Below are 21,958 nucleotides of genomic sequence, written 5' to 3' on the forward strand. Positions count from 1 at the left end.
TTATACAGTAGTTTGTTATAGCCATGGATGACTACATGATGCCCACCAAGTAGGCCGTGGTGTCTCTGATTTGAAATTTTGGTTTAAGCAAGTTCGCTCAGGATGTCTTCCAGTGCCTAAAACTGCACTGGTCTGAAAAGCCTAAAACTGCACTGATCTGCACAAGCTGATATGTACCGGTGGGGGACAGGCAGAGTTCAAACGGAAGAGCAGTGAGTCAGAGGATCACCTATCATACTGCACCTGCGCTGACAGTTATTAATTTCCTCCAAGCACATTTTCATATGCCATTATCTCCTATGTTGGTCTGCAAAGTAAAAAAATGAAGGCTGCAAGTGTACTTCAGGGTTGAATTTTTCAACCCGGGCAACGCCGGGTAGCCAAGCTAGTCTATAATATTTGGGTAATAAAAGCTAACTAAAAACCATAAAATCTTCCCAAACATTATCATATGAGTGAAATAATGGTGTAGGAGTGGTATTCTCCCATAAACATTTGCAGAAATGCTGCATAATTGAGATGTAGGATTTCAGAAGAGATAGAGATACAGAATTAGGTGGTGTACTTTAGTGCTTTGCATAGAAGTTTAAAATTAATTCTATACAAGTTGTGCAGCAAATTGATGTAAAGCCACGTAACGTGGAGTGCAAGCAAGCAGAGATCAAGAGCACAACTAAGAAGTGCAGCAAAATTTAGTACAGAATGTAGAAAGCAAAAGTTGAAAATGATGGAAGCCCGTAAACTAACCATAATAGCTCTTCCCCAAAATCATATTGTATAGTACAGTATAAAACTAAAAACAATATAACCATCAAGTGTAAATATTTTTCTATTTTTTATTTACAACTATTTGCAGCTAGTTCTTTCTGGCCAAATTTATGCCATTAAAAACTTACACGCTGGAGGGGAGGTCCCCAGAGACCCTGGGTTTTGGCTTTTGAACATAACCTCCTCTTCCACGGCTTCATATAAGAATTCCCTATTACGGCATCTAAACAACGCGGCTAAAGCAATCTTTCCTGTTTTATGGAAATCTACTTCTCCTCCCTCCATTAAAGACTGGTTTAAGAGAATAGATTATTATATGGATATGGAGGACATTGTATCTTTCTCTAAAGGTAGACCTACCGACTTTACTGCCATTTGGCTACCTTGGTTGATGTTTAAAGACTCCACATTATACAATAATTTCAATGGTGTACTTACTACATCCGTTTCTGCAGTATCCTAACTTCTATTTGTTTAAGTCTGGGAACAGTCACAAGTATATACATTAATTCTAGACCGGACAATGATAAATTGTCCCCTCTAATATCCCCCTGTTTGTCTCCCGCTCAATCCCTTCTCAATATCCTCCCCTTATCTCCCCTTCTTTCTTCTTGTTTACTCTTTTTATTTTTTATTTCTTTTTATTTTTCTTTTTATTTCTCTTATACTCTTTTTTTGGGTTATTGATTGATATATTTTGTATTTTTCAAGTGACTTTCTATATTGAAATTTTTTTGTATTACTCAAAATGGAATAAGCAATTGTTTATATGTATATACATCTTCTCTATTTGTATTTCATTTGGAATTGCTTGCTCTTTTTTCAATAAAAACAGTTTGCATTAAAAAAAAAAAAACTTACACGCTTGGTCGAGTAGATGGCCTAAGGTGTGCAACTTGTTCAGCAGGACCACTAGCCAATCTCTGTCCAGCAGTAGAAGATGTTGCCCCAGAAGTTGTGGAGACAATAACAGCAGCAGTCAAGGGAGGAGGAGGAAGGATAGGTGGATTCAAATCCTAAAAGTAAATTGAAGAACAATTGAATCATACAAAGGGAAGCCTCTCCGCAACGAAAGCATATAAACTCTGCAATATACTTCTGTTACAAATACTATGTCAGCTAACAGCAATGTCCTTCTCTCAAAACAGTTCTCTCTCCCTATTCTAGCAGATCTACTCTGTATTTGTCTTGCTGCTCAATGCAAATAAGAGAAGGAGCAAGCCATCTGTTCTTGCTGGAAGAGGGAGAACACAATGTTTAGAGAGAAATCTCTTCCTTGGAAATATGAAAATAAGGCACCAGTGTTAGAAATGCTGAACAGTATTCTGCCCAATTTCAGGGGACATCTCATTCACAAAATGTGCACTACCATTTGTTAAGTGGAGTATGATGAACACATTTGCATCTAAATGTAATTACATGTTGATCATATCACAAGAGTTAACTAGGAGGTAAAAATTTAAGAACTGGAAGTCAGAACACAAAAGGAAAATTCTCAGAGCAAAAATCAGATTACGTAAAATGAACTGTCTAGTAAAAGTAAATGGAATCTCATTTTGCAAATGTTATCAATTTTGCTCCTGGAACCAACCATATTGCCACGTAAGGGGTGCAAAATTCAGTACATTTATTGTTTTTGCATGCAGGGTACATAGTGGCTCCTTTTGCAGGTAGCCCACTAATACTGGACAATTTTATTTTTACACTGCAATTTAAAATGAAGTTTGAATAGTCACCGCTCAGAATCTAAATATCTCTGTACATTTAAAGTCTCCCCCACCTGCAGTGGAATATGGTTTTACCAAGGTGCAAAATGACTTGCTCTTTTTATATTTTGCTCTTCTCCTATCTCAAAATCAGCCCACTATGTATAGGGCTGCAACAATTAAACTTCCCCTATTCAGAGCTGTAACAACCAGAATGTCACCAAATTTGGAGACTAATTAGCACATTTTTTGCAGAATCCTGCAAAAATAATTTTTAGCGCAAAACATCGCTGATAGGGGGGAATATAGAGATGTTGAATGTAAAAACAGCATGAAAATGGGAAGACGAATGAATAGCAACACTAAACTGTAACAAAGACTAGCCATTACCTTATTGTGTTACACTAATGATAACACGACAATAAAACATTGAAGAGCACCATAATCCTCCTATCGGCAACTTTTTACACTCATTTTTTTTCCAGAGAATCCTGCTTCTAATGTCCTAATTAGTCTCCCTACTAAAGGAAATTCTGGTTGTGCGATCGAACTACAGACAGCTCTGAAAAGGGGACGCTGAATTATATCCAGCCTGTACTCCCTATTTTTGCATAAATATAGATTCTACTTTGTTAGCTCTCATTATAGACAAACTTGACATTATGAACTCCCATAGACCTAAACCAATGGTGACTGCATAAGATGTTGACATGTATAACACAGAAACACAATTTACACAGGGAATTAAATCACGTAATCTGATACTGCTCTGCAAACCACTGCAATTCAGCTGCACCATACCTGAAACCACAGCATCAGGGATTATAAAAGTTACCCCTTTGATCTGTGATGGAGCTATTGTTCACATACTTGCTTTTGTTTTGTTTTTTTCTTTAAAAAAAACCAAACAAACAAAATACCCAGCTGCCTATTAACATTGCTATCCTTTGAAATGTATCAGTAGAAGGACAGAAAAATCTGTAAAAAAAGCACATACGGTAAGATTCACTTTGAAAAGCACTGGTGCGACCGTTAGACAATAATCCATAAAACATCAGACACTGCTTTGGGAGTCTCAGTAGCAACAGTCAAGAGAAAACTGCAAAACGACAGGCAGTCTGCCTTAAAGACACAATTATACGCTGCAGCTTCACGAAATTAAAATTGTTTAGCAAAAACATCAATCTAATTATGGGAAATCAGAGCTACATATAATGCAACAATAAGAATTTCTAATCCATGTGGCAGCTATAAACCTAAGGGCTTTGTTATAAGAGTAGATGAGTCTTCTGTACTGCATAACAAAGATCATATCATTATAAAAAAAAAAGATAATTTATTATTCTAAATAAGGTTATTACTCTTTTTTTCCCCTACACAACTTTTTTTACTTTGTTTTTAGCAGAAAAAAAATGATGGTAAAGGGCTATAAAGAGCTCAGCATACAGCAAATCTGTCAGTGTCATGCTGCACAAAGGTCTGTCTCTATGTGCACAAAAGCTATTTACATTCTACTCATGTGGAGCTTATAGTCCCCAAATAGCCCTTGTTTTGCCTTATAGATTGCTAGACATTTGATGAAAGGGTTAACCTCAAAACCAGCCATTATCCTCCCCAGTTTCAATTTGTCTGGGAACAGAAGCCAAAATTCAAGAAGTCCTGGAGTGGACTCAGCTATTTCCAAGATTGATAGACAAATGTAACTTTAATTTTACCAAATTAGTAAGAGGCTCTATTGAGCCACTGACAATTGATCTGGAACACAAATCAAAGCTGCTCTGTTAAAAGAATTAATGTGAACTCTTATTTTGCTACTATTAATAACAGCGACATAATATTGTGCACTGTTCAAATGTCAAGACATAGATTCTCTCTCTTATTCACTAAAAAACTAGTAAATGAGAACACAGTTGCATTGATTGCCATATTATACCTATTCGACTGGAGATTTTGAATCCAAATGTTGTAGCTGTATTATATATAGTACAAGCGACCCTCCCCGCCTCTGCAAGGGAGCAATTTTGATTTACAGCGAGTGTATTTTTTAACTGAGGTCTTATAAGATTACCTTGTAGACGACATTAGTAATTTTTCCTTCTGACATCAATACGAAAAGATTTAGGGGTCAATCCTATTCCGTGAGAAGGGTTTGATGTGCCGTTGCAACGGCGTTAAAACGCCGGCAATGGACCTGCACATCGCACCATTCGTAGCCTGACTAGACACTGAATTCGCTAAACTTTGCTTGCTGCCTTATGGGTCTGCGAGCAAAATTTGGCGAATCCAGGCTATCGTAAAGTGCGGCCACTGCCGTGATGACTCGCACCAGTGAGATCATCGCGGCTAATAGTATTGCCCCCTTAGTTTTGATGTGACATGTAAAAGGGCCACGTAAAGTTGTCCATGAGCAAAACAGTCCCTACTTATGTCAACTCCAGCTACGTTACGTGTCTGTCCCTGTGCTTTATTTATGGTCATGCCAAAGCAGACTCTTACCGGGAATTGGACACGTTTGAAATTAAAGAATCGTGTTTAACATAATTTAAATAGGAATGGGAAAAACTGAAATTTTGTATCAGCAAACATCAATTATTCTGGAGAAACCGGATAATACATATCAATCTGTACATCGTATAAAATAAAGTCCATCGTTGTGATGTATCTTTAACGGTTTATGCAAAAAAGTGCTCAGACGTCTGTTTTTTCATTGACTTGCTTCACTAAAATTGTCACTGCTCAGCTCCCCTTTGTCATACATTAATGTGTCATACACCTAAATCTTCATCGACGAATGCTCTATACACTAATGAAAGCTGCATCAAAATCCAGTGGTTCTCGAGATTATCCCGAAGAGACAGACAGACGCCTACCAGGGACTTTACTTTATACTTTGTATAGCTAGATAGATTCACTGAGCTTAAGAGTTGTAAACATTCCCTATGCTGAGTGTAAGTGGGAAAACCTAGTATAACCTCAGTCCCATCCCCGTTATTAATGTCAGATTTCTATCTTTCTCCTAAAATACTGCTCAGTTTAGCTTCACTTAAATGGACTTGAATAAATGATGAGAGCGAGAAAACATTGGGACCTTGGTTACTGTGCCTCATTTTTGTGTGGCTGCAGCTAATTATTCAAAGCATTTATTTACTGTATATGGCGCCACAAGGTATCACAGCACCATACAGGGCATCACAATACAACTGAACATCAATACACAGGGTAAATATTACAAAACTATATAGTACATTTGTAGTAGTGTGCATAGGAATGGGCTTTTGCAGTAAAGTGCAAGTAAAAAAACAAAAAGCTGATCTCTCGGACCACTCTGTCTGGACTTCTTTGCAGAGCCATCTCCTGACACATGGTTTATCACTAGGGGCAGTGGTCACTTGGTCTGACTACACCTAGGGCTCTCCCTGGAAAGTGTTAAGCTGCATACACACACAACGATTTTGTTACCAATGATTTTCTGAACGATTATCTGTCAGTTTATCTGTCAGATTATCTGTCAGATTTTTTAAAGTGTAATGAACAATTTTTTTGAACTGCAAACGATTTTTGCATATTAACTTAATGAAAATCGTTGAGTTGACAAGTCTGACTGAACTACAAACTACAAACGTGAACGCACATGAACGATAATCGTTCATCGTTTGACTCAGAAGGTGAACGATTTTTCAAACGATTATTGTTAAACAATATCGTTTAACGATAATCGTTCAAAAAATCTTTGGGCCTCATTCAGAGGCGGTCGGAGGATGCAAGCGGTCGCTCAGAAACTGGGCGGCCGCTTGCATCCTGACCGGCCGCCTCTGTTTCGGTCGTTAGGCTGTGGGTTTACACCCACAGCTCTATCGACCGCTAGGGTGATGGTCGCGATGGTCAGAGACCATCGCAACCATCGGGGCTTACGACGAGACCCTAGAGTAGGGTCTCACTTGTCGTAAGCCCCGGAGAGCTTCTGGCTCTGTCAGAGCCGGAAGCTCTCCACTGACATCACTAGTGATGTCAGTGGGGCTTCCCCCAAATGATAGGCCTCCATTTGGGCTGCCACCCCTTCCGGCCCGCCTTCCAAACGGGGCGAGCTGTCAATCAACATCGACAGCTCGCCCCCTTTGGAAAGAGACCCGCTACGACAGGCGCTGTCGGTCGTTGCGGGTCTCACGCATGCGCACAAATGAGCCGGCTCCCTCGTGCGCATGTGCACTTGACAAACATTGAATGAAGGCCTTTGTGTGTGTATGCAGCTTAAGAATTATGTTTACCAGGATAATTGCAGGAGCAGAGGACAGCAGCGTTATAGATCATTTTCTATACAGAATAATGTTAATCAGCAAGGCCTGGACCAAATTCTAATGGTTCTTTAAACATCACAGTGACAGCCCCATATGTGGACAGCACATCACCCAGATATAAATAGAGTGTATAGTATACATATTTCCGGGCATGCAAAAGCATAGTGCAATAATACATATGGGAGTAGTAACAAGTTATTTAAAGTATTGTAATCAAAGTTCAGTTCCAGGATGATAAGATCTACATTGTCCATATTAAAATCCCCACTATTTTCTTCTAGACGCTATTCATGACGTAATTAGCACATCAAAGGAAGCTCCCATCACAGTACTGTGCTCTCTACTAGTTCATATATTTAGCCTTTTATTTACATAGAATCATTATATTATATTTAAAGGTACTTTTAGGTATATTTGTACTTGTATTTTGTAGAATGCACTGTACAAAAAGAAAAGAAAATGACATTACAGAAAAATCGCCATAAAGGAACATAAAAAGCTCAAGCCTCTGTATCAAACAGCCCTTTACAGATTTGCTCACTGTTTAATTTTGCACATGTCAGCTTCCTCTGTAGCTCAGTGCTATTTAGCCTTGTGATCTTTTTATGACCTCCTTCTGGAAGGCTTTGATAGTTACAGTATATGTAATACAATAATTGCTTGCAGGCTCTCTGTTTATTCATTTAGTGTAGTCTCTCAGCTGCGCTTACTTCCTCTACTAAATTATCTGCGTATGAGTCATTGATGGCTCCTATTATTAATAACGTCAGTAATATGAATATTACAGCACTCTTTGTGTTATTATTACTGTCACCAGAGGAAAAAAACGAATACAAATGTAAAAAATAGGAGTTTAGTCACATGGGCATAACTAGAAATTGTATGATTCAAAACCAAAATTTCCAACTTAAGGGCCGTATTCAATTAGCGGCGAAACGGCAAACAAGCGAAAATGGAGAAAAAAAAACTGTAGAAAAGTTTTCTCCTGACAAGGAGAAAAAAAATGCAAAATCCCTATTTTTGGCTAAAAATGTGGGGATCTCTTTTAGGACCCTTTGGACCCCCCCCCCCCAATGATAAATTAACACCAAAAATCTTGTAAGTTGCGCACTTTGTCGAAAAACGGCTGTGCAAATTGGGTAGAAAAAAAAACAGTTTAAAATGGCTTTAATGTATTGTGTCTGATTTTACGGGGGGGGGTTATGGATGAGTCAAGTCGCAGTAGGCGAGTTTTTTTTAACTGTTTTTAAAATTGCATTTTTACGACACGAAAATATACTTTGACCCATTTTAACGTACACCCAATTTACGTGGGACAGTAATTTCCTGGAAAAAAAAAAAAGCATTCTATCATTTTCAAAAAAAATTTTCCACCCAAAATTTGCGTTGTCGATGTTCGCCAAAGTACGCAACTTACAAAAATGTTTGGGGTAATTTATTATTAGAGGGGGGGGTGCCCAAAGAGTTCTGGAAGAAATCCCCACATTTTTTAGCCAAACATAGGGATTTTGCATTTTTTTTATCCTGGTCTGGATGGAGAAAACTTTTCGTCAGTTTTTTTTCTCGATTTTCGCCTGTTTGTCGTTTTCAACTTTTTTTGGGAGAAAACAGAGCTTTCGCCGATGCCTAAGAAAACATCCATTTTCACCGCTAATTGAATACGGACCTAACAGCTAATAGGAAACAAAAATTGAAGTGGCACATGCTGGTCGTTTCCTACATCCATTATCCCCGTACATGCTGAACCTGACGTGATCGTCATGTTGACCAGCACGTACGGCGATGATAGATGTCGGAAAAGACCAAAGGGCACGCGCATCGCTGGTCATTTCTGACCTACATGTGCCTGATACATGCTCAATTTGCAAGCGATTTCGCGATAACTATGTCGTTATCGTGCAATCGCCTGCAAATATCGCTAAATGGATAGCCCCCTTAACATTAGGAATAACACACAAGTGTTATGCTGTACAATAGTGTAACATGAGGCATATCACACAACAGTATTATGCTGCACAACAGTGTAATATGAGGCATCACATGCTAGTATTATGCTATACTACACAATATAATATATAGATCCAGATTCAATTAGCTGCGATAAATCGAAAAATGATCGCCGGCGAATTTATCGCACTTAATGTCGGTTTTGGTGCAATATTTTCGCCTATTTCGGCAATGCTTGCTCATACGGTATACGTGCGATACATTTTCATGCCGAAACTTGTGAAAATTTCTCCACATTTTGGGAAATAAGTCTGTACCCCAAAAAAAGCCTAACTGACACAGGAAATCAATATAGAAGTGTTTTAATGGGCGGAATAAAAGTATTTTGGGTTCTTAAATTGTGTCAATTGACAGTTATATAACTATTTACATAAGTGTTGAAAAATGACAAAAGCTATATTTTCTGAGAAAATAACTGCTGGACGTAAATTGGGGGTGCATTAAAATGGGTGCAAGTATATTTCTGTGTCTATAAAGTGCACTTTTAAAAATTTTTAAAAATACACCTGTTGCAGCCACCTGCAATGTTTAAAACACCTGTCCCATCCATACAGCCCCCGAAAATACCAGGCTCACTACTTTAATCCCATTTTCCACTAATTTTATTTTTTTGACCCAAAATTGACATGTTATTTTTGACTAAATTACGCTAACTAAAAAATTTTTTTTACTAATTTATCATTAGAGGGGTGTCCAAAGGGATCTGAAACAAATCCCCACATTTTTAGCTAAAAATATGGATTTTGCCATTTTTTTCACCTGCTCTGAGATGGTGAAAACTTATCACCAGTTTCTGTCTATGCACTTATCGCACATGCGATAACTGAATTGCGCGAATTCGAAATGATTGCGAAAGCGATCACTTATCGCGAAAACAGGGCTTATTGCATCTAATTGAATCCGGCCCACAATATAATGGAATGGAGTACTATTAGGAAAAACATTATAGCCTTTCGCATCTCTGGACAAATCCCAGGAGCCAGACAGCCAAGACCCTAATAAAATTAATGCACATTTTTCTTGGATCTTTAAAAGATCTTGTTGGCTCCAAGAGGCTCATCATTTTGATAGTAAGATACTACACTGAGGCCTCATTGTCACCTAGGCATCATATGGCAGATGAAAGAGAATCTGTTGTAGTCTGAGAAGAGTGTAAGTCAGCTTCAGCAAAAGATGTAATGAAAAGGAGGCAGCTCGCAGTGACTGCTCTATGTACATTTGATTGTCACTGCAGTAAGAACTTTCATCTACATCCAAAAATGGAAACGGGATGCAGGAAAGCAAGTGTAATGAGCACAAAAGGAAGCCAGAACAAAACTGAAGACAAGATTACCACCTAGATATTTTTCTTAAAATCACTTTTATGTGCAGATTCAGCTTGGAGACGCAGATTCAACTACTAAAATTATAATTTGACACATTTTCCCTGAAGTGTTTTTCTATTGGAAATTCATTAGCATAAATACTCTTCCTATGGATAGTTCTTTTCTTGAACCCAATCTCACGATCCCTTTTACTTTTCAAATTGCACCAATTTTAGGTCTGGTTTATGGACAGAAGATGAACAGCCTCTGGCATGTTAGAAGATGTAGATGGGGGAAGCTGGCAAGCCAGATCCGTAACTTTGGGAACTTGTATTGGCCAATAAAGTGTATCTGGTTACTAACATTTACACCAGCCTCTAAATGTATGTTTTTCAGTGGTCTGTGGTGTTTTTATAGTAAGTTGCATTGATAATGGGAATCTGTAAGTCTGCTAAAGAGTTTGCATGTTTATATGGTCTCTTAAGGTGGGTACATACTATACAGATATATCTGCAGATGGTCATTCATACACACTGAACGGTCATCATCTGTGTCTGGCTGTGGGTCCCGGCGACCAGGGGGCGTGTCCCAGCAGGTGGGGGGCGTGTCCTACCCCCCCCCCCACACAACTGCTGCTGTGTGTGTACGAGCGGTCTACATACCGCCCATACCCACCTGCCGATGGACAGATATATCTGCAGACATATCTGTCCATTGGCTGTGCAGCACAGCCAATGCGATATGTCGGTGAACGACGACGTTCACTGACATATTGCGGGTACACATACTGGCCGACAGGCAGCAGATATATTGGCCGATCAATTGATCGGCCAATATATCTGTCAGTGTGTACCCAGCATTAGACACTGCAATATTGTGAGGTATGCCTTTGAACTATGGGCCTGATACATGTTTGTACGCAAATGCCAATGTTTTACGCAGATAGATCGATTGTTAGCCATTGCGTATGCCTGTAAGCCGCACCTTGCACGCACAGCAATTTCGCACAGATGATTCATTTGCAAAGCGAGTGACAGGTAGTCAGCGTTTAGGAGAGGTAATGGGATGTGGCTAGAGAAATGCAGGCATATCAGGACCGTTTAAACACTGTTTTCTAGTTGTGAATAAATTAGCCACTGCGTTCTTGCACACAGGAGGAGAGGCCTCTGCGTATCTGGAGACCCGCTGTGTCTGCGACAGTTTAGACCTACTCAGTATGCTGATCTGCATTCGATGTTTCTGGATACGTGCGTGTGTGGCGGATGAGAGATGCTTTCAGTGAGTGGAGTGTCTCTAAGCAGTGGACGGCAGAGGGAGTCATTAGCATAGTTTTGCAATCGCAATCTGTGAGAGATCACATCGGTGATTGCATTTGTGTACAAACATGAAGCAGGCCCTATGTTTGGAAGCAGGGCCGTAGATATGTGCGAGTGGTACCCCACCAAGGGAGAAGGGGGCTGGGGGCAGCACCGCCGCTCCCCCACTGCACTTGCATTTGGCTCGCAGGGTGCTTGGATCGGCACCCAAAGGATCCTCCGAGAATGTAGCCCAGAGAGTCACCTGGAGCATCCTAATGACGCTTCGGCCAGTGCTGTTCTTCCTGGTGTCAGTCGTCCCTGCCCCCTTAACGTGATGTCAGGACGTTGCATGTTTGGGGGCAGGCCCTACAGGGTGGAAAATTGTCCTGCTCCGGCGCTGTTTGGAAGGCACTTTGGGGTCTAGTTACTAAGCAGTGTTAGCAGACAGAGTGAAAAGTGATAAGGAAGTGATAAAGTGCCAGCCAATCAGCTCCCAAATGTCAGTTTTCAAACACAGCCTGTAAGATGGCAGTTGGGAGCTGATTGGCTGGCACCTTATCACTGTCTTATCACTTTTCACTCTATCTCCTAACACTGCTTAGTAAATAGACCCCTTAGTCTTTGAATGTATGACTAGATTATCAGTAGTAGTATACCAGCTACCACAATCCTGAAGAAATTATTTTCTTCCTATGAGAACAAAAGGCATACTACTGTCTCTCAGACTGAAAATATGTTCCTTTATCATTTATATCAGAATATATTACATAATGACGAGTAGACTTCCTCATCCTGACAGAAGTTACTTAGGTCAATGTAGAAAGAGCCCAAGCCTCCTACTTTCTCACTCAGTGAAAGATAACACATCCCTTTTTCCTAACAGAACACTAAGAGGTTAGGTTTGGCTTTACCCAGAAAGAAAGAAAGAGAGAGAGAGATCTTATTTCAAATAAGATATAAAGTCGTCACGGTCCTTAAAGAGCAGAAAGATATAAAACCTGTTGCGTCCCACTAAGACTGTGGAAAAAAAATATTCTTCTGTTTTCCCTCAGTCTTAGAGGTTATGCTGGAAGTTTTTCAAGAACAAAAAAGCGGTGAAATGTATTATTCCCACTAATATAGGAAACCTTTAATGTTACTCCCGGTGGAGTGAGGCAGCAAAGTTGGTTAAAATCAGTGGAGGTAGAAGCTCCTATTACAAAGCCCAAAAGAAAAGGATGATGTCTCCAATGTACTCCTGAACAGAGGATGTTAGCCTATTACTTTCCCATAGAGGAGAAAGTAGTAGGGCCTATAAATTACTCCAGAGCATATAGCTTTAAGGCCTACTACTTACTCCCAGAGCAGCTTGGTAGGAGATATCCGGTGGGAATGTAAATGCAGGACCACTTATTACAGGGCTGCTTGGGGGTGGGGTCACAATAAGCCCTGCAGTACTGATATGGACCTGACAGGAATAAAGAAAAAATAAATTAATAAACTTATTCTGTAATACTTTAAGCAAAATCTTCTTGGCTGCTAACATTTGGAATTTCCTTGGCAGAGAACCATAAAGGTCTGTAAGATATGGTTGTGAAGGAACACAAGACTTACACTTCATTTAAAAATAAATTTGACGTTGGTCTATTATTATTATGTTGTTTTTCATCGGAATTGATCCTCATATCTAGATGTGTATTGGTTTTTATTACAATAGGTAATACATTAAAGTGAGTCATGTTACAAGCGCATAGTATAGTAAAATGGTTTTTAATTTTAGAAATCAATTTTACTAATTAGCGATTATCAATAACAGCACTTTAGTGGGAGTCCCCCCATTCCCTGTACTTAGTAGGGATCTCTGCTGACCACCTTCAGTGACCTAGCTCTAAGGTTTTCCATCAGTGCATAGAAAATAAAATATCCCTGGCTGTTACTGTAAGCTGCAGGTGCTATTCCATCTCCATTAAGGGCTGCCTTGGTCTGCAAGTTGCTTCTAGTTTACAGATTCATTACCGATCGCAACTGTGATTACGCACGCAATTGACTGATTGATGTGTTCTGCACGTGCATAGCAGTGTGCGAACCGGCTACTGCAATCGCAGTGACCATGCAGACCCATTGCATGTGTTTGAACGCCATTGCATTGGCGTGCATGAATTATCCGCTGCGATGCCGTACGCATCTTGAGGCCTCATAGCGTTTGAGGGAGTTAGCAATTTCTGAGTAAGAGCAGAGCTTGTGCAAGTGTGCATGAGGCTGCGATGGTACTCGATTGTACCAATGGTTTTGCAGTCTTGCTAAACATTACAGATGTGTGTAAGGTAAGGTGGGCGACCTTATGTTGTGCTGCAACGGCATAGTGTTCGCAATGGATATAGCATACTATCGCAGTTGAACTGAGTGCGTAATCACTATTGCAATCGCAGTTGTGATCGGTAGTGAATCAGGTCCAATGATTGGGACAGGATAAACTGTTATTATCATCTGTTCATAGGATGAATAGTTGACTGACAGCAATTCAAAAGTATGTAAAATAAATAGAAGGTAAGACTATAGGGACTCCATTTTAATTACATTTGTGCACTTTTAAGTAACAGCGTGGGGTACCAATATTATATTATTTATTTACATTACAACAATATTTATACTTTATACTTGGCTGGATAACAACCAATGCCTGAGTCATGACTTGCTATCTGCATCCCCCTGGCGCACACTACTATCTATCTATCTCTCTCTCTCTCAATATATATATATATATATATATATATATATATATATATATATATATATATATATATATATACATATATAAACACCAATGATCCGGCACTCACAGTGAAACATGCAGTATAACTTGCTCCGGTGCCCTCCTTAAAGGAGAACTGCGTCCCCACTGTATACCAGACGTACGAGGCGACACTCAGAGACAGTGCAAATGTGTTAAAGCTGCAATGTGGTTTATTGATGACGATAATTATGCAATAAACCAGATTGCTTCTTTAACACATTTGCACTGTCTGAGTGTCGCCTCGTACGTCTGATATATATATATATATATAATTATATATATATATATATTTATATATATATATATATATATATATATATATATACACACACACATACACATATGCGCACACACAGAGTATCCATTTTTAAATGTAACATAAATATTCTCAGATTTGTGCAGTAGATATGAAAAACAGACAACAGAAAATGCAGAATTTAAAATGTAACACAAAGTAAAAAAAAAAAACACAGAAAAACAGAATACCATGGTGTACATAATGTATATTCTCTTTTTTTTCAGCTGTACAAAAGGTGACAAACCTATAGCATGACCACACCTATTATTGAAGTCAGTAAGACAAGGCACCAGGACTAGGTGCGAGAAATGTAATGTAGCCATCTTATACAGCTTTTCCACCAAAGTCCCGGGTCTGACCCGGGATTTGAAACACTGTTCCAAACCGGATCAGACCCAGGACAGACCCCTTTTCCACCTCTGCGCCAATCTGGGTTATTCCTGGATCGGCATCGTTCAGAATACACTCAGATGCAGTGCCAGCGCTTGGAGATGACATCTCCTTGAGCCAGAATGCGGCTCTCCCCGTGCTGTAAGCGGATGACCCGGGTTACCAGTTTCCATTGCAACTTCCGGGAAAAACCTTGCTATGTACCCGGGAAGGATTCCCAGGTGACTGGTCCCGGGTGGAGCAGTTTCCATTGACAAGAAATCCCGGGTTGTTCCGCGTTCATGTGCAATAACACTGTACTTTCCCGTCAGTGGAAGAGGGTATTATATGCATGAAGGAAAATTTGCTACTTGATGGAATTTTCCTCACCTGCGAAGGAGCGCTGCAGGACAGACCTGATAGCTCGCTAATCCTGGCCGCAGCGGTGGGGTTGCTGGAGCTAATGAGCACAGGAGGACTGATCTCCATGGAATGACGGTTCTGAACAGACTGTGATGACTTGTTGGACATGGTAAGGGAGGTAAAGGAGTGACGTTTTTTGGTGTTCTTCTTGGCATCTGTGTGCTTTTGGGAAGAGCTGCTATGTGTTGTCCCAGATGTTCCTTCCCCAGAGTCCACTCCCGAGGGCTTGTCCAACTCTATAAGTTGCTTAGCTGCGGAATTGAACTAAAACAAACATAAGATTTGTAATTATAACATATGATACAGCACATCCAAACATATAATATAGCGCATACATTTTTTTTATAATTCAACCCTGAAATGCACTGTGCAGGTTACACTTGCAGTATTTCTATTGTGCAATAGCATAAAGTACAGTGACTAATGCTGGGCATACACTACAATTATCTGTCAGATATCTGGTGGGAAGGAAAATCTGGTCCCTTTTCTAGTGTTTGGGAGCAATTTCTATTGTTATTTGCTCCCATACATTACCAGGTTTTCATTCCAACCAGCCAGATTGGACAGATATCTGACAGATGATTGTAGAGTCTATGCCCAGCTTTAGTAGCTGAACTGTGGACAGAGTGGTACTACACTACAGGCACTATTCCTGGCGTATTGCATTTCCATTTATGTGACAAAGTGAATGGAAATCATGTATAATTCATATATTATTATCCTTTATTTTTAAGGCTCCACAAAGTTCCCACAGAGCCGTTATGGGTATATACACAGTAACAGCAAATAATGACATTTCAATGGGACAGTAATTGTAAAATGACATTTTTGGAACAATACAGAACAAAAAACTGACAAACTAGGTAGGACGCAGACCAGAAGCAAGAGCTAGTGGACTCACTGTATCTTGGCAGGAAAGTCATAGCTACCTACTCTCCCAAAACGACCAGATACCAGGAAGAGTAGACGGCCGTCCCACGTCCCATCCACTTCCCAGTGAAATAGGCAGGATGGGGAGAATAATGGTGTGATTTGTGGGGAGTGCCAAATGAGGGCCCTAAGCAAGATTTTGGGTGGTGCTCCACCCAGTCAGATCCTGAAAAGGGGTTTGGCCTCACTGTGCAGTAGCCCCTTCCCCCATTGTGCTGTGCTCCCAGCACAGCACAACACAGCACCCCTTACCATGCACAGCACTCCTCTCCTAGCACAGCACAGATCACAGCACCCATCACCCCTCTCCCAGCTCAGCACCCTACACCCCTCTCCCAGCACAGATCACAGCACCTGTCTTCCAGCACAGCACATATCATAGCACTCATCACCCAACACAGTACACCACACTTCACCCCTCTCCCAGCACAACACAGATCACAGCACCCATCATCCCTCTCCTGGCACAGCACTGGGTCAGCACCCCTCACCTGACCAAGCAGCCCTATCCCAGCACAGCACCCCTCATCCAGCACAGCACCCCCTCTCCCGGCACAGCACAGTGTCAGCACCCAAACTTACCCAGCACCCCTCTCCCAGCAGTGAGCACAACAGCACCCCAGCCCTCTCCCAGTTCCAGACTTGCTTTACTTGAGTGCAGCCTGCAGAGCTGCCCGACTTGAGGTACGGCAAGCTGCTCGCAGCGGACTCGCTTTTCCCAGCACAGGCTGGCAGGCTGCAGCTGTGTGTGATGATTGCTGGAGACAGAGCCCGGAGCCGTCAGATGTGACTCACTACTCCGAGCTCCGCCGAGGCCCATTGGAGGAGCTTCTGTGGGTGCAGCAGCCCTCCCGCAGCCATTTACTTATAGTTCTGAATGAGCCCCTGCCCATACGCAGAAGCTCATTCTGATCACGGCCACCAATGGTCGCCGTCCCGGTGCGTGCCCCCCAGAACTGGCCCAGTGCTAACCACTAGCCGCCTCCAGGTGTCCCGTCCCCACAAACCACTGCTGCCCACTCACTGCTGCTCCAGGGCTCAATCAGAGCAGTCAGCTGAGCTCCGATCATGGACGCTGCGCAGAGGCAGTAGCAGCTGCCAGAGTCTCTGCCACCCGGCAGCAGGTACCCCGGCTGTGCCTACCCCAAACCTCCACTGGCCTGGCGGGCCTGGATGCCCCTAGGAATTCCAAATGCCCTAGGCATTTGCTTAGTTCGCTTATGCCTAGGTCCGGCTCTGTTCGTGGTTCTATGACGTGGGGCCAATCTGATGTGTTTCTATGCCAATCATTTTGGTTTAAAGATTAGAAGCACCTGATTAGTATCACCTGCCCTCTAGGCACTCTAGGGAGAAAATCACATGTAGGTAAGTGGAGGTGAGTCACTGGAAAGGGCAGGCAGTTCAGCTATCAATGGTCCTGTACCCAATAACAGGCAGATAAAGCACACAGAGACCTTGAAAGGGACTAGCAGATAAGGGACAAGGAGCACTGTAAGCAAGAATAGTGTTGGAGTGGAACATGAGAAAGGAGGGCCCTGCCTATGAGAGCTTACATGCTAAGAGGGATGTACTTGATTCTGTATATTCTGTATTCACCCTGGAGTGCCCTAGGGCACCACTTTCCCAGTGCCATCCTCAATTAATGTAGAGCATATATTCCACTATCGGTCCTGATGAAAAGACCTTAGGGTCTTAAAACGTTGACCACCATGATGTGATTGTTTTCTCAATACACGTAATACCTTTTGGGAGCTTTAACTTTTAATGCTGTCACCATTTTTTTTTTTTTTTAATACAGCCCCTTAGACCTTTGTATTCAGCTTCTCGTTCATTTTTTTTTCTCTGCACCTGGACGTTACACCTCCGTTACTTGCACACCCTGCCAGATGTAACCTACCCAGTGCGCCCCAGATGGCTGTCTCGGATGGTTATTTCTTGGCCATGATGAACAAACACATGGATCTATTAAATTTCACAAATGTTTCAGTCACCCGAATATGTCATGCCCAACTGCAACACTGTTTGCTGTATTTGCTATTCCCTGTCATGTACCATGTACTTCCACCCCGTATGGTATGCTATGCCGGAGTGCTATACCTCCACTGAAGTGCGTCCTCCATGGGCAGGACGTACTTCACGTGGATCTATTCATAGACGGATTATCATACTGCCACTCACGTGTCAGTTTTCCGATATGTTCCTTGGGTCCTTGTATGGCTTATCTCCCATAGTGCAACCTTCGTAGTGCGCCAACATGGCTGCCTCACCTGGTACACTCGTGGATGGGATGAAAAATTCATGGACCTGACTATTATGATGAGACCCTACTCCTGGCATCAGGATGCTGCAATCACCCATTTTGTGTAATCTCTTCTAGGCGTAAATTCCACCCAGCGTAATCCTACGTAGTGCGCCCAAGACAGCTGCCTCATTTGGTATCTTTGTGGGTGGAATATATAACCCATGGAAGTTATTTCCCAAAATGTCTGCACCAACCCTGCAATATGCTTATTGTGCTCTCTAGCTTTGGTTGATTTTAATGATCTCTGTGTGGTTTTCTATTTTTTTCTGTAATACCAAATCCTTATACAATGTACCATGTTTTCTGATGTCTGTAGAGCGACTTTGAGTCCTACAGGAGAAAAGCTCTATATACATAAAATTATTATTATTATAATTCTTGGCAATGTGCTTCCAGACATCACTGCAATGTCTGACTGTGCACATTACCATTGACAATGGCAGAATATTTTCTCTGATTATCTTGCACACCTCTATGGGGCGAAAAGGAAAATCAGCAAAGATGGATGGTCATAGTGCACACCTCAACAGTTACGGACATACTACACGCGCATCGCCTGGTATTCAATATCCTTCAATGATTGGTCATGCATTGAAATATAACTCAATATTCTGCATTTGGCATGACTGTAATACACTTCTATCAGCACAGTGTATGTAGGTCTTAATAGATCACCACACATAGGGCCTCATTCAGAAGCGGTCGGAGGATGCAAGCGGTCGCTCAGAAACTGGGCGGCCGCTTGCATCCTGACTGCCCGCCTCTGTAGCGATCGTTAGGCTGTGGGTTAACACCCACAGCTCTAACGACCGCTCCGGTGATGGTCGCGATGGTCACAGACTATCGCGACCATCAGGGCTTACGACGAGACCCTAGGGTAGGGTCTCCCTTGTCGTAAGCCCCGGAGATCTTCTGGCTCTGTCTGAGCCGGAAGCTCTCCAATGACATCACTAGTGATGTCAGTGGGGCCTCCCCCGAACGGTAGGCGTTCCCATGGGAACGCCTCCGTTTGGGCTGCCACCCCCCGGGCCCGCCTTCCAAACGGGGCGAGCTGTCAATCAACATCGACAGCTCGCCCCCTTTGGTCTCACGCATGCGCACGACGGCGCCGTCGGGCGCATGCTCTGTGGGGGGCCATCAACCCGGTCCGAGCGCATCGGCGCTAATGACCGGGTATGAATGACCCCCATATTGCTCATATTTGACTATTGTTCACTTTATATATATAACATCTACGTTCTGCAACTGTTAGGTACTATCTATCTCCTGCTGTAGATTAAGGACCTTGGTAAACTATAAAGGCGGGTATCCACTACCCGACAGAGAAAAGACTGAATGATAACGATATCATTATTGTTCAGTCGTTCACTACACTGCAGGGTGCCCACAATGAGCGATATGTCGTTCAGTGCAGGCACAATCCATCATCTGCAAACATGCTGAACCTGACGATATCGTCAGGTTAACCAGCATGTTTGCACGATGATAGATGTCTAAAAGACCAAATTTTCAAACGATGTTCAAACTATTATCGAACGATTATCGATATCGTTCAATCGCTCATTTTAATCGTCTAGTGGATAGGCACCTTAATTCTGGAGATGGTGCCTGTGCACAGACTGCTAATTGCCATAAAGATAGGAATATCTGAGAATGAGTGTTTACAGTGAAACTATTTCATGGTAAAAGAATTTTATAGGGTAGTCAGAATTTGACACTAAAGGCTCGGGCAGATACTAGTTCTGATGGCTGATGAGTCATAATGACATTCTGTTAACTTTAAATCTTACACAATCTTATAGTGACCTTTAACAATGTTATGTCCAAACAATCCTTATACGCCCATATTTTAGAACAAATTTTTGTGACAAAGATTAAGGCTTTAATCCATGGAATTTATTTTAAAGCATGTAACGTGCATTCTCAAATCCTACTAAACACACTTTTATGCTGTTTGTAATGTAATGTAACCAACAACCTGTACATGTCTTTCTGACAAGCATTAGAGATTCTGGAGCACATCAATTCGGGAAAGTTCATCTCTGTATCCACAAGTGTTAATGCTAGGTAAAATTACATTGGCGTACTGTGGAAACGAGGCTGCTGAGAATTTCTCGCAGCCCATACTATTGACTGAAGAACTGGGTTATTGGGAAGGCAAGTAAAAAAAAGCTGTTGGACAAATATTGACCAAAAAGGGGGCATGGTGAAATGGGACAATCATCTCGAGGACACAAATTTATAAGGCGTTCGGGTTTCCCACCTTTGGAGTAAGGTTGTCCATCGAGGCAGATACCATCAAAAGTTGACGGTTTTTAACCATTGAAGGTTGGGGCGCCACCCTTGCACACACCTCTGCCATTGGATTTGTAGCACTATGTTTCCCCCACTGATGGTAAAACCAGACCATAGACTGAAAACCATCAATGGTCGCAAGTCATCAATGGTCAACTGCCATCCCTACTTTGGGGCAGTCATCTTAGAGCTGTGGAGTAGGGAGGAAGCTTCTGAGTTCTCCCTGCAGGAGAGAAGGGATGTGTTACAGTAGCCACCACAATGCATTTCCAACGCTAAGGAGAAGAAAGGGAAAAGACCATTAAAGAAAGTCTCCACAGAGCCAGAGAAGAGACAAAACGAAAGAGCTAGTAGTTTGCAAAATGGCAAAACCCAGTGTTGGCAGCACCCATAAGAGGAGTAAGAGCTAGAAGTTATGTGTCCAGTGAGGGGTAGGATAGTCCCCATGATATAGAGGATTACTGTTAAGGCAATAGGGTCCCAATGCAAAAGAGCCTCAGCAGCTGTTAGAGTGGAGGTAGTGTGGAGGAGTAAAATGAAAGACGGGGAGACATCATCTACACTACAGTAAAACTCCCAGTTCAGGGAAGTAACTTCATAGGCAGCATTGTGTTTGTATAGTGGCTATAGACAGCCCCATGCAAAGAGGGGATATGAGAATTCTGTAGCCTACAGTCCCATGAGAAGAAGATTGGGTGCAGAGAGACAGAATAGGTGTAAGGCATCTGTATATTGTATATAGAGAGAGGGGCAAAGTATGACAATGCAAGAGAACCCAGATGATGAACAATACATTTGAAAAGGGTGTAATGAAGTTGAAGCTAAAGTGAGAGGACTGCTGGAGAAATGCGTTGAGAGTTCTGGAACTACAAGTACCAGCCTGACAAGAGATGCCGGCAGGTAAAAGTTTGTGTGGCTCTATAGACAGACTATGTGAGTGAAGCCTGAACCTAGCATGTAAGAGTGGAAGCTAAAGCTGTTAATAGATGCAGATGGAAAAGGAGAAAAGTCATATATTCCATCTGACCTGCAAGTATTGAGTGAGGAGAGCAAGTGAAGCATTCAGCAGTGCTTTGTGACTGTATTCTCATGGTTGTGGAAGGGATGTGCTGGAGGAGGAACAAAGGGATATTAAAAAAAAAAAAGATGGTCTGGTGCCCAATTTATCCAACAAGAGACATTGTATAGCC

The 21,958-nt window shown here is 41.8% G+C and overlaps 1 protein-coding gene across 5 annotated transcripts in view; it reads right to left on the reverse strand.

Annotated features, from left to right (window-relative positions):
- Positions 1-21,958, reverse strand: part of SH3RF1 (SH3 domain containing ring finger 1) — a 301,996-nt gene that overhangs the window by 71,785 nt on the left and 208,253 nt on the right. For 4 of the 5 annotated variants that reach the window (XM_088448450.1, XM_088448446.1, XM_088448447.1 and 1 more), the window contains 3 exons: positions 15,209-15,505; positions 12,715-12,825; positions 1,630-1,784 (listed from right to left, as the gene is read on the reverse strand). In XM_088448450.1, coding sequence (XP_088304576.1) covers positions 1,630-1,784; positions 12,715-12,825; positions 15,209-15,505 — 563 coding nt within the window. The remainder of the gene's footprint in view (positions 1-1,629; positions 1,785-12,714; positions 12,826-15,208; positions 15,506-21,958) is intronic. The other variant, XM_088448448.1, reaches the window with a different exon arrangement.

The sequence above is a fragment of the Taudactylus pleione genome, unplaced genomic scaffold (assembly GCF_031769625.1).
Source record: "Taudactylus pleione unplaced genomic scaffold, aTauple2 ptg000021l, whole genome shotgun sequence".
Classification (NCBI taxonomy): domain Eukaryota; kingdom Metazoa; phylum Chordata; class Amphibia; order Anura; family Myobatrachidae; genus Taudactylus; species Taudactylus pleione.